The sequence below is a fragment of the Zonotrichia leucophrys genome, chromosome 1A, assembly GCF_028769735.1.
Source record: "Zonotrichia leucophrys gambelii isolate GWCS_2022_RI chromosome 1A, RI_Zleu_2.0, whole genome shotgun sequence".
NCBI lineage: Eukaryota > Metazoa > Chordata > Aves > Passeriformes > Passerellidae > Zonotrichia > Zonotrichia leucophrys.
The window spans coordinates 14120797-14134883 of NC_088170.1; the positions used below are offsets into that span (position 1 = coordinate 14120797).

Sequence of the window (14087 nt, forward strand, 5' to 3'; positions counted from 1 at the left end):
GAAGACTTCCCTGCCAAATGTCTTGTGAGCCTCACATTTTCCAGCTTATCTACACTAAGAGGTAGAGTTTTTAAACGATCACAAGTCCAGGGTTTTCTCTGACCACCACTGAACAACATGACCAGCAATTTCTGGTATTTACTAGGCTCAGCTTGGAGCCTGTGAAGGACTGGAACTGTGCAGTGACTGAGCCCTGACAGATTGCCCAGAGAGGATGTGGAGTCTCCCTCACTGGGGATATTCCAGAGCTGTCTGGACACAATCCTGTGCTCTGGGATGGCCCTGCGGGAGCAGGGAGACTGTACCAGATGCTCCACTATGGTCCTTTCCAACCTGACCCATCCTGTGCTCCTGTGATTGTGGTTCTATTTAAAAGGGTTCTCAAAGGTGATTTGCATTCCAGCTGGGCTGCTGATGTTCCTGCTGATGTAGCCAGGAGACAACACTGAAACTTGTGGGACTGTCAGGCCAGGGAGAACATCAGGTCAGTGCTCTGCTGGGCTCCAGGGGCACTGTGACAAAGGGCATCCCTCAGCAGCAGTGGCATTCTATCAAGACCTGTTAGGATTACAAATAAAGGTGAGTAAAGCTGAGGTATTTACACTAAGGTAAGAATAACCACTGAGTTTTGCTGCAACCTGCTAGAGAGAGAGAGAGAGAGAGAGAGAGAAAGGAGCTGATGCAAAGAAGAAAAGTAAAAAGGGAAATGTCTGTGTCCTTAAATGCCTGTCATTCTGTGGAAATGATGTGGTGCTAGCTTGGTCTTGCCATTGAGTTTTCTCTAAAAATAAACTGGGTTGTTATTTGAGCTCTTCCAAAATGCAACATGCAGAAACTGCAAGAAGAATTAGGCCAGAGCAGTGAAGGAGAGAGGGAAAGGTCAGCAGACTGGCTGTGCTTGGCTCCTCAGGTTACTCAGGAACCCTTAGAGCAAAAGCTCTGGTTCATCTGACAGAGGACTCGCAAGCATCCCTGAAGAGCAGTCGATTCACCTTTCTGATGAGGATTTTCACAACTTGAGCAAAGCTGTGAGTGGGATATAACCAGCTGGAGGATGAGGGATGAAATCAGCACTGTCATCCAGCACACTCAAACAAAAATTTATCTCAAGTTTTCCAGTTTCCTCACGTTGTCTCTGAGGGGAGAACTCATCGCACTCTGCAGCCTCCTCATGAGGGGAAGAGGAGGTGCAGGCCCTGATCTCTGCTCTGTGTGACCAGCGACAGGACCCAGGAACGGCTGGAGCTGTGTCAGGGGAGGAGGATCAGGGTGGATATCAGGAAAAGTTCTTCCCCCAGAGGGTGCTGGGGCACTGAACAGCCTCCCCAGGGATGGCCACAACCCCAAGGCTGCCAGAATTGCTCCAGGAGGGTTTGGACAGCGCTCTCAGGGATGCACAGGGTGGGATTGTTGGGGTGTCTGTGCAGGGCCAGCAGCGGGACCGGATGATCCTTGTGAGTCCCTTCCAAGTCAGGATATTCTATGATTCCATGACTGTAAATTCAGCTTGTTTGCTTCTCAGAGAAACTTTTTATTCTGGTTACTTTGGATCTGCTTCTTAGACACAACGAAGTATTGATCCTTCTGGTGTGCGCTGACTGCGCCATGGCCAAGGACGGGATCCGCGATCCCGGGAGCGGGAGGCCTGTGCAATCCGAAGGGCCGCGGCGGCCGCTGCAGAGCGCGGGGGGAGCCGCCAGGGGGCGCCCGCGCCCCGCGCACGGCCCTCAGGGCCCCGGGACAATCCCGGGAATCCCGCGCTGGGAAAGGAACGTCCCGGGGCTGCCGCAGCTCCGGCAGAAGGGAAGGTGTTCGACCCAGGGGCTGCTCCTGCTCCCTGCTCTCAGCCCGTATACCGCACTGAGAACAAGCGTAAAAACAATTAAAAACATCCCCGAAGTCCCTCTGCCACGAATGAAATTCTAAGAAGTGTTCTCCAGCAGAGCCAATTTGAGGCCTGCCCGCAGCGCAATCTCTGGGTACGATTTGCCAGGATTATGCCTCTCTTCAGGCCAGCACATCCTTCAGAGGAGCATTGTGCAGGCAGAGAAGTGCAGCGACACAGAACTGAAGAAATTCAGCAAAGGTTTCTGCTGGGTGTATTATTTGTAAGCACAAGGAGCAAGATCAGATCCCAAATAACAACTGAAAAGGGAAACCTAACCTAGCAGCTAAGCCACAAGGCTCTGAGTCAGAAGGTACAGGCTTTCAGAGCTGTTTGCTCTCAAAGCCAAAGTGGCTTGTGTGTCACCCAAAGTGGGTGACTTCAGACAAAGTCTGTCACTAACTTTGCCTGAAGGGCTGTCAGTTTTGCAAAAGGACCCGTATGAAAGCATGCACTTAGAAGAGATGTTAACAGTGTAGAGTCATGTTTGAGATTTGATCCTCTAAACCACGTGTGAGACACAGCTGGAGTTTTATCACTGCAGCAAAACACAGTTGTTTTTAATGGTGATACAACAAAAATAGGTCGGAGCTGATTCAGTTTGCACTGGCTCATTTACAGGTGAGACTGTCACTGGTGTCATCCCTTGAAAATGTCAGTTCCGAAATCTGTGGAGGAGAGGCACTGCAGAAATTTGAGGTTAACGCCACGCTGTGAAAGGAAGACAAAAAGGAAACTAAACAGACACAACTGTTGCATTAAATATTTAATTTTTGCATCTGCTTTAAATAGCTATTGAAACAAATTATGTTTCAGTCTTCATTTAGAATGTATTTGGTATTAAAGCACAAACCACTTTCAAACTGAGGTCAGACCTCTGGGCAACACAGAAGAATTTCTCAGATTTTTAGATGGCATTTATTCAATCAGGTTGAAAAATCCTGAAGGAAATACACTCAGCTGACCAACTAATATTTTGGTTAATCACACAGTAAGCAAGCCATAAAACTTCAGCTTTCTGAGTTGAAAAGGATGAGTTCCTGTCATGACAGGACACAAAACAACACGAGCACACACACCGGTGCTCTCAAGGTGCAGAAAAAAGGGAAGTTTATTTTCTGACTCCAACATTTATAGTTTTCTAAAAGTGACAGTGGATTGGAGGGTGAAAGTGTCACCTCTCCAATGACACCCAACAAACCAACAGTCTAGCAAATTTCTCCTCCTCCATAAAAGAATGCAAAACAATAAGTTATTTATAGAAAGTGTGTGAAAAAGTTTGCTACAAGAATGTAAACATCAGAACGCTTAGAAAATCTTCAAAAATCAGGGCGAAGAGTTCAAGTTACTTCTTGTGTTACTTTGTCCATTTTACCAGCAGGAATTTCTAGATTGCCCAGAGCAGCTGTGGCTGGCCCTGGATCCCTGGAAGTGCCCAAGGCCAGGTTGGACAGGGCTTGGAGCAACCTGGGACAGTGGAAGATGTCCCTGCCCATGGCAGGGGGTTGGAACTGGATGATCTTTAAGGTCCCTTCCAAGCCAGGCCATTCTGTGATTCTGTGGGTTCTGCAGGACAAGACCAGTGTGGTTCCAGCTGGATGTGGGTGTGACATCTCACACTGCTGTGCCTTGGAAATTGCTGCTTTAAACTATTCCTTGGAACCAGCTCACCTTTGCTGATGGTTAATCCAGGGTGTGATTTGGCTCCCCAGGCTTCTAACTGACTTGTGAGTAATGCTTTTTATCCATCTATATCTAAATATCAATGTATTGATACCACTCTGAGCAAAGTGCTGCTGCCAATCAGTGTTAACTGAGCTGATGTAACCAGAGTGAACATCACCAAGCATTCTGTGTTCTCCAAAGGGGCAAACTGGGTCCATCCCTGGTCCCTGTGTGGAGGAACACACTCCGTGCAGGGAGCTCGGGGTGCAGCTGCAGTGGAACTGCAGGGTGAGCTCTGGAGCAGCCCAGCTGAGACAAGAGGCTGGGAAATGCCAGCCCTGTGGCACCGGGCAGGGGATGGACACTCAGAGACACGGCAGAGGATGAAACACCAGACTTTCCTACCCTTAATCTGTGAGGGTGTAAAAGCCCAGGGGTTCTCTTGTGCTGCGTCCCTCCTGCAAGGCCACCAGCTCGGGCTGTTGTTTTGTCATTTAGGAATTGCACCGTGACTGAAGGATGTCACGGAACTGGACATCCGAGACTCTGGTCAGGGAAACCTCGAATGGAGCCGGTAAGGAAACCCGGTCCGACAGGGGGATGCAGCTGGGAAGGGGCTTCAGTCCCAGCTCAGACGCCGCGAGTGTCACTCCAAGCGGCTCCGGGATGCTTAGACCAGGAACTTTCCTTAACACCAGCGTCACGAGGCGCTGCCAAACCCGGACTTTTAAGGCGAAAGCTTCCTGATTGCAATTGCAGAGTGAGAATGCGGAACCATTTCGGGTGCGGCAGTCCAGGTGTAAACCTCGCCCTGCCACGCCCGCCACTGAACCCTGTCCGGAGGCGCCACATCCACGGGCGCGCAAATGCCACCGGGGCCGGTGACTTCCAGCCTGTGTGATGCTGCTTATCCCTCTGGGAGAAGAATTTCTTCCCGATGCCCAAGCCGAGCCTCCGGTGAGGCCGCTCCCCCTCGTCCTGTCGCTTGTGGAGCGGGGCAGTGCCAGCCGTCCCCTACGGAACCATAAGCCCTTCCCGGATCCTCCTTTTCTGCCGGGAGCCGCCTCCGGTGACGTCAGAGCGGCACGCGGGGCGGGGGCATGACGTCACGGCGCGGCGCGCGGCGCCGCAGTGCGGGCGGTGGGACGTGCGCTCACCTGGGATCCACCTGCGCACATCTGGGCACATCTGGGCTCACCTGGGCTCACCTGCGCTGCCGTGCGCCATGGTTCGGTTCGGGCTGACGGTCGTGCGGCAGTGAGTACCGGCCGCGCACCCCCGGCGCTGGCCGTGCCCCGGCGGCCGCGTCCCCTCCTCGGTCACGGGCAGCGGGAGGGGGGAGCTGAGCAAAAGCTCTCAGGCGGGGCAAGGGTGGTGTGAACCTTTTTCCCGTGAAAGGTTAAAGTGGTTGTGACTCGGCTGGAATTCCTAAAGTGACTTTTTTTCTCCCGCTCTGTTGGCAGAGGTTTGTGGCTGACTGAGCCAAGTAGCTCCAGCTTCCTGCAGCTGTCAGGAGAAAACTCCTTAATTTGTAGGAAGGCTCAGCTTTTTTTCTCCTTTACTATAAGCCCCGAGGCATCAGGGCAGGGGGGATTCTGCCCCTCTGCCCCTCTCTGCTGAACCCCCCCTGCAGGGCTGCATCCAGCCCTGGGCCCAGCACAGCAAGGACAGGGAGCTGCTGGAGCCAGGCCAGAGCAGGGACACCAAGGGGAGCAGAGGATGGAGCAGCTCTGCTGGGAGGAAAGGCTGAGGGAATTGGGATTGTTCAGCCTGGAGAGGAGAAGGCTTTGGAGTGACCTCAAAGATGCAGAGAGATACCTGACAAGGGCCTGGAGTGACAGAACAAGGGGGGAATGGGTTCACACTGACAGAGAGGAGGCTTAGATTGGCTGTCAGGTACAAAAAGTTCCCTGTGAGGGTGCTGAGGCCCTGGCATAGGTTGTACAGAGAAGCTGTGGCTGCCCCATCCCTGGCAGTGTTCAAGGCCAGCCTGGCTGGGGCTCTGAGCAACCTGGGATAGTGGGAGGTGTCCCTGCCCATGGCAGGGGTTTGGCACTGGGTGATCTTTAACATATTTTCCAACTCAGTTCATTCCACGAGTCTGTGATTTCTTCTGCTTTGGCTTCCTAGGCTCTGTTTCTTCCAGGTGTGCAGCTCTGTTGCTACCCTTGATAATCTCTGGAATTGCTTCCTGTAAAGTTCAGAGAACCAGCTGCAGCACATGCTTGTCAAAAGCAGGCTCCAGAGTCTCCCTGCAGCTTTGTTCTCTCCAGCATGGAGGTGTAGTTATTACCGATAAATTGTGCGGCACTAATTTAAGAAATCACTTCTCTTACTTTTATATCAGATAGCTTTGTCTCATTAAAAGCTGGCGGCATGATTGGAATCGATCTGAAAATATTTTTTTAATTATAAAATATTTGTATGCATTGTTTTGAAAATGGTTTGTGCTGCATTGTGTCTTATTTTTTACATTCAGGTGTTGCTGTCTCTTCTTGGTATTTAATACAGCAATGTTTTTGAAAATCCACTTAAATTATGACAAGTTAATTTGTTGTTGTTGTTTACATTCTCTTTCAGTGGAGAAACGAGATACAATAAAGACAAGATACTGCAAGGTTAGTAAGTGTTATTCTGTTACCTGGTTAGAGATGGAGAATCATGGTGAAATCCTGTCACCAACTGCTGAGATGTCATTAAGCAGTAATACTGTAAACCTTTAGAGACTTCATGTGTAAGCCAGGACATGGCTTTCATAACAGTACAGGAGATTTTAAGCCACCCTCCACAGAACATCAACAGATGCTGATGCAGATTGTGTTTTAACAGGAGTATTAGAAGAGTTCCTTTTTCTACACAAGGAAAAAAATAATGTTGCATGTAATCAAATGAGATGGTAGCAGCACCTTTTACTAAGGACTCCATAGCACTGTGTTAAATCCCAGTAATGGGAAGTTTGGGAAAAGGGCTTCTGGGAAAAGGAGCTGCAGGAGGATGGGTAAAAATCCTGATGTGAAGGGGGCTGTTGCCTCAAGAAGGGAATCTGTTACTTGCAGAAAAAACCTGCAGTAGGGCAAGGGAGAATGAAAAGCAGAGGTTGTTTAAATGCTTGAATTGTTCAATCCCAGCTCTTTCTAGGAAGGCAGTCTTGAGTAGACACATTTAAAACTAGATTTCACCTTTGTGGCTGCTGGCTTGCACACCCAGAACTGAGCACACTGAGCTGCCTGGATGTCTGCTGTAGGAAAATCACGGCTGGGGTTGTACTCTGAATAAATGAGCTTTCTACAATACTTCATGTTGTGAAGGAGAATTGTGCTTCCAGATTTTCCTCCCTCTGGCATTGCCATTGACAGTTCTTGCAACATGGATTTGTGATCATAATAAAATGAGTAAAGAATATCCCCTTGCTTTAATTGCTTAAAAATATTGATGATGTCTTTTGATTTCCTAGCTCCTTGGGTCAAGTGATGTTTATAGGGCTCCTCTCCAGTGTGGAGAGAACATAGCTTCTGGTTTTGAGCAAGCCTCTTCTGAATTGAGAGGTGTAAGCCTTCAGCAGCACACTGGGGTCACACGTCTCACATGTCTGAATTACAGATGAGGTGCTCAGAACTCAGCTTCTGGACTTCTGGTGTCCTGTTTTGTGCTGTTGGATTGAGCATTTTCTGGGTAAAAGGAGTTTGTGTTCTTTGTTCTGAGTCTGATGGGAATTTCACTCTGTCTGCCCTGGCTTCCTGCAGAGCTAGAATGGGTAAAAAGTGTGGATGTAGCAATCTGTTCCACGTTTGTCCCCCCACCACAGTTCTGGGTTCTCCTGCAGACTCTGAGCTGTGGCAGGAGCACACCTGTCCAACTCAGGCTGGATTTCCAAAGTGCTGCTTCTCTCAGCACTGTCCTAGAGCTCTGTGACCAGTTATTCTCACAGACTTCCTGGCTGGAAACAATTTTTGGGAGGTTTGCTGCTTTGCAGCTGGGTTTGCTCCAGCTTGTGTGAGCATTACTGCCAGCGTGTGAGATGGAGAGGAAGAGACCACAATGGATTGTGTTTGCAGCTCATTCTCTCAGCAGTATTGTCCTCTTTCTTATTTACATTTAACAAATCTGTTTATGGAGTTTCAGCTGTGAGATAGCTCTTGCAGGAACTAGTGACCCTTCTAAAAATGGTCACATTTATTAAATGTAGGTCTCTGTCTTATGCTTAAAATTTGTCAGAGGTATAGATTAACATAATTATCATTGACAATGATAATTGTCTTCCTAGGCTTTACTCCTTTTAATCATTAAATATGTGTGACTGAGTTTAGGGAAGACCAGAAGAGCAGTGACTTTTCCTAATGGTTGGTTTTGCTAAAGGAGAAAGTTTTTCTTATGACTGGGCAGTTTCTTTATTGCTGACATGCCTGGTCAGCTGCTAAATAGTCTAAAATTTGCATGTTTTAATGCTGTGGGGTTTTTGTTTTGTAGGTCAAGGAGTGGATGAGCCGCTCTCTGCAACTGGTTTCAGGCAAGCAGATGCTGCTGGTTTATTTCTCAGTAATGTGAAGTTTACCCACGTCTTTTCAAGTGACCTCCTTCGAGCAAAGCAGGTAAGTGCTTCTTGAGGCAACAGCTGGCTCCCGGATCTGGCATTTATTTGCTGTTGGTGATGCAAAAATAATGCAGTGACAGAGCCAAAAGCTGCCCCTGGATCCCTGGCAATGTCTAAGGGCAGGTTGGATGGGGCTCTGAGCAGCCTGGGATAGTGGAAGGTGTTCCTGCCTGTGGCGGGGGGTTGGAACTGGGTGATCTCTAAGGTCCCTCCCAACCCAAACTAGTCCATGGTTCCATGATTTGCTGTTATTGCTAAAGGAGTAATGGGAACTTGGTGGTCCCCATCACCACAGACAGGACTGAGTTTTTCTCTAAGAAGCAAACCAGATTGGCTGTGACATTGTTGTGGTGTCCCAGGCGCTGTGGCTGAGTGCTGTGTTCCTTTAAGGAGTGCAGACCAATGCAGGCAAGGTCGAGTTTTGCTGTGAAATCAGTACAAGGATCATTAAATGGGCAGAGATGTTGGACTTTGTCAAGCATCTCACACCTCTTGCCTTGATGCAGTAAATCTACAATACAGATTAAATAAAGAGGAAAAGTTACTACATGGGATTACATGTGACCTTGTGTGCAGAATTATGAAACACTCAAAATTACAGAAGCAAAACTTTCAAAGTTAGAGGTCAACTGTTCTAGGAATGTCATGTCTCCTGTGGAGGCCCTATCTTTAATTCTCTCTTCTGTTGCTGATTCTGTGTTTTCAAGAGACATGTAGGGGGTTGAAACTCCTAAGCCATTCTTGTTTGCTTGCTTTTTGCTGTGTTGTCCTGCTAGAAGTCTGTGAAGCTGTAAACCAGTTCAACCAAATGTAGTATAAATCTCTTTTTTTTCCCCTCAAAACATACACCATCAACATTGCTCATCAGTTTTGCAGCACAGTTCCAGAAACTGCTGTAGCAGCACAACTTAAGCAGAAAACAAGAGACAAGGAGGGCAGAGTGCAATAGTTGGATATTTTAAATATGCAGAATAGCTGCCTGAGTCACTTCCTTTATGTGTGTGAATGGCAGTGATGATATTTTAAAACACTAAGAGTGCTTTCTAACTTTCATAAAGCTGTCTGTGCTGTGTGCCTGCTTTATGGGAATTGGTTTGGGATATTTTTTCTTTTATTAGAGACAGCCTTTTCCATGAAGAGCCCTTTCAGAATTGCACTCTCCTAATGCGAAAGACCTGAATTTTCCTTTGCATACAGGAAATGTGTTTTGCCATTTGTTTGACAAGCTGTTCAGATGTTGGGAAAGCTTTCCCAAAGATGTGTAAAGCTGAGGTTTCCAAGTGGTCCTGGTGCAGCTTTCTTGGCAGCTGCAGTTCTATGAAGGGCCTGTTACTACACTGTCACTTCACAGCTCAAGTATGGGAGGAATGTACAAGTTCTGTTGCAAAAGAGGAAATTCCTGCATATGATCATGCAAGTAACTGTGCTGTGCATATACACAAGGAAGTGGATTCAACCCTGTCTTTATTTCTGCCTTATTCTTTGAGGGAAGATTAAAGTTCCAAGACCAAATTTGTCCTAAGCAATATGTTAAATGTGCCAGTAGTACAACAAGGCTGCTTACTTGTGCCAGAATCCAAGGAGTGTTTTTCAAAATGAATTATTTAAGTGTCAGATTGATTTGGTTTGGATGTTTGCACAGCTCAAACTGCCTGTGAAGCCAGTGCAGCCTTCACAGGCATGGGTGCATGTAAGAACCAGGAGCAGCTGTCCTCTGGTTCCCAAGAAAGACAAGGAGAGGACCCAGTGGAGGCCACAGAGATGATGAGGGATCTGGAACATCTCTCTTATGAGGGGAGACTGAGAGAGCTGGGGCTGGTTAGTCTGGAGAAGACTGAGAGGGGATCTCATTAATGCACAGAAACATCTCCAAGGAGTGTCAGAGGATGGTGCCAGGCTCTTTCCAGTGGTGCCCAGTGACAGGATGAGGAGCAATGGATACAAACCAAAACACAAAAAGTTCCACCTTCCAACATGAGGAAGAATTTCTGTAAATTGAGGGTGGCAGAGCCCTGGAACAGCTGCCCAGAGAGGGCCTGGAGTCCCCTCTCTGGAGACATTCCAAGGACACATGACCAGGACCTGCTCCAGGTGACCCTGCCTGGGCAGGGTGATCTCCAGAGGTCCCTTCCAGCCCTCAGGATTGGCTGTGGCAGCCAGACTGTGTCAGATGTTGGTTCAGTTGGATTAACTGAGCAGTTCTGGGGAGCACAGCTGTGAGGCTGGCCCATTGTACTCCATGTAAAGAATGTCCACACGATTGCTCTGTGTTCTATTCAACAGAAGATGTGGCTCTTATCCCAGTAAACCTTGCTGGCCACCTCTCATGGGTGCTGTTTCTTCAGCTGTTCTGGACTTTGAATTGGGAGGGAATTGCCAGAAGATTGCAGCTTTTCTATTTTTATGGTCTAGCCTGGGCCATCTATGCAATTGTGCCAGACTGGGAGCTGAAAAACTTTCTGTTTTGTTGGTTTGGGTTGTTGGATGCTGCTGATGGGATTCACCTTGGCTCTGGTGGAGTAAGGTGGTGTGTCTATGTTCTGTCCAGTTGATGTGACTGTATATTCACTTTTTAGACTGCTGCTGCCATTCTAGGAAAAAACAGGTTTTGCAAAGATTTGGAAATCAAGTACGATGCAAGACTGCGAGAGAGAGTAAGTGTCAAAAGAATTTATTATCAAATATTGAACTATTTGAAAATGTAACTTCCTGCTCATGGGTATCTTGCCTTATTGAATGGTAGATTTAGCAGTGGAGAGCACTACTTGATGTCTTTTTAATCACTGGAAACTGAACAATTCACATCAGGGACAATAAATTGTTTGCAGAAGGATGAAGCAGAGCCAAGATTAAGTTATGAATTTTTTAATTATGATGCTCTAATGGTAAAGTTTAGTATTTAAGGAGCAATATGTGACTGTAGCATTTCCTGTTTGATTTTTTTTTTCTCTCAGAAATTCCAGTTCTTCACTTGAAATCAGCAAGGCCTTATTATTTACTGTTAATTGCAAGGATACTTGTGTGGGTTTGTTTCCTTTTTTAATGTCTTTTTCAAAAATTCTGAATTGAAGATGGATCCTTCCTCTGTTGTGAGGAGGAAGGTCTTTAGAGAAGGTCACAGTTCTTTAGAGAAAATACTGGTTTCTAACATGTGCAAAATAACTTCCTGTAGCCTTTTTGCAAGCAAAAGGAAAATGGAGTTTATCCTCATGTGAAGGGCTTCATACAGAAGCATTTGCACTGTGACCTCAGTCACAAAGACACTTGAATTTTGTATGCTGGGGATGAGTGTTAGTGGAAGAAAAAAAATCTCCATACGAAGATCAGGCTGAGGGTCATGTGTTAAATGTCCATGGTTTAAATGAGATGCTGCTTTTAGAGTATTTGTCTACTGAGCATCTATATCTATATCTATATCTATATCTATATCTATATCTATATCTATATCTATATCTATATCTATCTAGCTATATCTATATATCATCTATATCTATATCTATCTATCTGCTGTTTAAAAGGGTACCTATAAAGATATTTCCTCACCCAAAATTGGGATAAAATGTAAAAGGTAGCTATGCCTTGGGAATCCAAGAAAGCAAAGCTGAAGCTTCACAAAGGGAAGAGCTGTTTGCAGCCTCTGGAAGGGGTTACAGGTGACCTGACACATCCTGCCAAGCCCTGTTTTTCCCTTACAGAAATACGGTGTTGCAGAAGGAAAGCCTTTGGCTGACCTCAAGGCTATGGCAAAGGATGCTGGAGAGCAATGTCCTTCATTCACACCTTCTGGAGGAGAAACACTGGATGAAGTATGGTATTTATTTATTTATTTATTTATCTATTTATGCCCTACTTTCTAGGCTTCTTTAGCAGTGCAATTGCAGCTATTGGGAGCTTCCCACTGAGAGCTCAGCCCAGCCAGAGATATTCTCTAAGCTAAAAAATGCTGCTTGGTCTGATAACAGTGGCTGCCAAGTGGGGAATCTCTTTATAACTAAAATATTGATTTTGAAACTGACTCCTCATGAAGCTCTGGCTCACAGGAGGATGAGAGCAATTGTTCTCTGGAGGGCAGAGGAGTTTGCACAGCAGTCAGTAACTTACATTGGTTTCTGAGCTTTGTCTGTGAGAAATCTTTGTGTTTAACCTGAAGTAGTTTTGTGTCAGATTTCTGAAAGCCAAATCTGTGCTTGCTTCACAACGATCTCTTCGTTCTTTGCAACATTCCCTTCTGGCCTTTCCCTGCAGGTGAGAGAGCGTGCGAGGGATTTTTTTGAATTCCTGTGCCAGCTGGCAGTTGAGTTGGAGCAGAAGGAGCATGGCAAGCCCGGTGCCCCAGGCAGGAGCTCAGGAACATCTGGAGAGCAGTTTGTTTTCCCTTGGACAAACCACTGCAGTGAGGCGGAGCTGAGCTCTGCGGGCAGCGGATCTTCCACGGTATTAGATGCCAATATTTTGGTGGTGAGTCATGGAGCCTACATGAGGAACTGGATTGGCTATATGGTTTCAGATCTCAACTGTACCTTACCAGCAAATTTAACCAAGTCCCAGCTGTCTTCTGTCAGTCCCAATACTGGAGTCAGTCATTTCATTATAAAACTTGAAAACGGGAATTTGTTGAAGCCCAATATCACATGTGTCTGTCTTAACCAAGACTCTCACTTAGTGGATGTGGGAGCTGAATGTGTAGCTTCAAAAGTGTTTTAAGGGTCTCGGTGGGGGGAAAGTGGGATTAGATCACTTAGATCAATTTTGCTAAACTTGGGAAAAGTATCTGTAGTAATTACTGGGATTGACTGGAATTGCTGACACTAAACTGCAAAAAGGGAGACATGCAACTGCTTGCCATCCTAAAAACTACAATTTGCATGGTCCTAGTGCCCAGAATAAGTTGGCAGTAGCAAAATAAAACAAATATTCCCTGTTCTCAGAAGCATAATGCTTGCAGTCACTTGCATATCTGCTCCTACAGCACATATTTCAAACAACTCCTTTGCATTACTCCATAATTATTTTGGTTACCTCCAAGTGAAAGGGTTGGGGAGAGGAGAGGAGTGGTACCTCAAAGCTGAGCTATACTGTATTCTTGTTTTATTACAAAATGCTATATTGTAATATGAAACGTACATGTTGTCTTAAAATAAATTTTTGAATGCAATAGTAGAACCTAGGAAGGAACATTGCCCAGTGGGACAGGCTTGGTGCAGAGCCAAGGGGTGTGACTCTGACACTGAATATCTGTGGGACTCTGGGCAAGTCTCCTTTCCATTTGTAATGTGGGAATGATGATAAACCTACCTCGCCAGGAGTACTTCCTAAGAAACTGTTCAGGTTCTCGAGGTCTCTGTTGAAGAGCACTGTACACAAACACAGAGTATTTATTTTTAGCTGTGAGCAGGATGAGGAACCTTGTGTGCACATAGTAGTGGTCTCTGTTCTGGAAAAGGGACTTTCTCTCTGGAGTGAGTTGTACTTGACTGGAATCCTTCTGTCAGTTGCAGTCATGCACTTGACTTTATGAATATTTTTTCCTAGAATGAGGCAAGTTTGATTGTTTGGTGACTGTTGGTGTTAATACTGCATTCTTTCCCTACTGGGGTGTTTGTGGTGTTACAATGTGAGCTTATCTGGTTTATGTTATTTATAAGATTCACATATTTTTTCTTCATTTGCATATTTTTGGCCTGTTAAAAAAAAATAAATTAAAGGCTCTTGAATAGAACTCCCATTTCATTTGTATTTCTTTTGAGGTAAAAATCTTTCTTAATATTGCCCTGTGAAGCTTTGCTCAGATCACATAACTTGTTTTCCTTCCTGGCCTTTTACTGTGAAAAAGTCTCCTGGGGCTGATGCTGTTTAAAAGTTTTCATAGCTCTTTTTCAGTAATAAAATAATTCCTTCTCAATATACTGAAGGAAATAAGTCTTCACAGGAAGCTAAAATGGGAAT

General features: G+C 46.1%; 1 protein-coding gene across 2 annotated transcripts; it reads left to right on the forward strand.

The window, feature by feature from the left end:
- Nucleotides 1-4644: 4644 nt before the first annotated feature.
- Nucleotides 4645-13860, forward strand: TIGAR (TP53 induced glycolysis regulatory phosphatase). 2 transcript variants are annotated; one of them, XM_064700969.1, is made up of 6 exons: nt 4645-4807; nt 6131-6168; nt 8018-8139; nt 10718-10795; nt 11837-11947; nt 12387-13860. In XM_064700969.1, the coding sequence occupies exons 1-6, from the start codon at nt 4776-4778 to the stop codon at nt 12843-12845; spliced, it is 840 nt and encodes a 279-aa protein (XP_064557039.1). In that variant the 5' UTR covers nt 4645-4775; the 3' UTR covers nt 12846-13860. The 2 variants fall into 2 exon arrangements, with proteins under 2 accessions (XP_064557039.1, XP_064557030.1); XM_064700960.1 differs by having other exon boundaries at nt 4678-4807; nt 11837-11952; nt 12387-12522.
- The last annotated feature ends 227 nt before the right edge of the window (nt 13861-14087 follow it).

Bases quoted from the DNA above. Each gene is read 5' to 3' on its own strand.
- TIGAR (XM_064700969.1), top strand. From the start codon at position 4,776: ATGGTTCGGTTCGGGCTGACGGTCGTGCGGCA. The intron at 4,808-6,130 runs GTGAGTACCGGC...ATTCTCTTTCAG, and splicing joins GGGCTGACGGTCGTGCGGCA to TGGAGAAACGAGATACAATA. The intron at 8,140-10,717 runs GTAAGTGCTTCT...TTCACTTTTTAG, and splicing joins ACCTCCTTCGAGCAAAGCAG to ACTGCTGCTGCCATTCTAGG.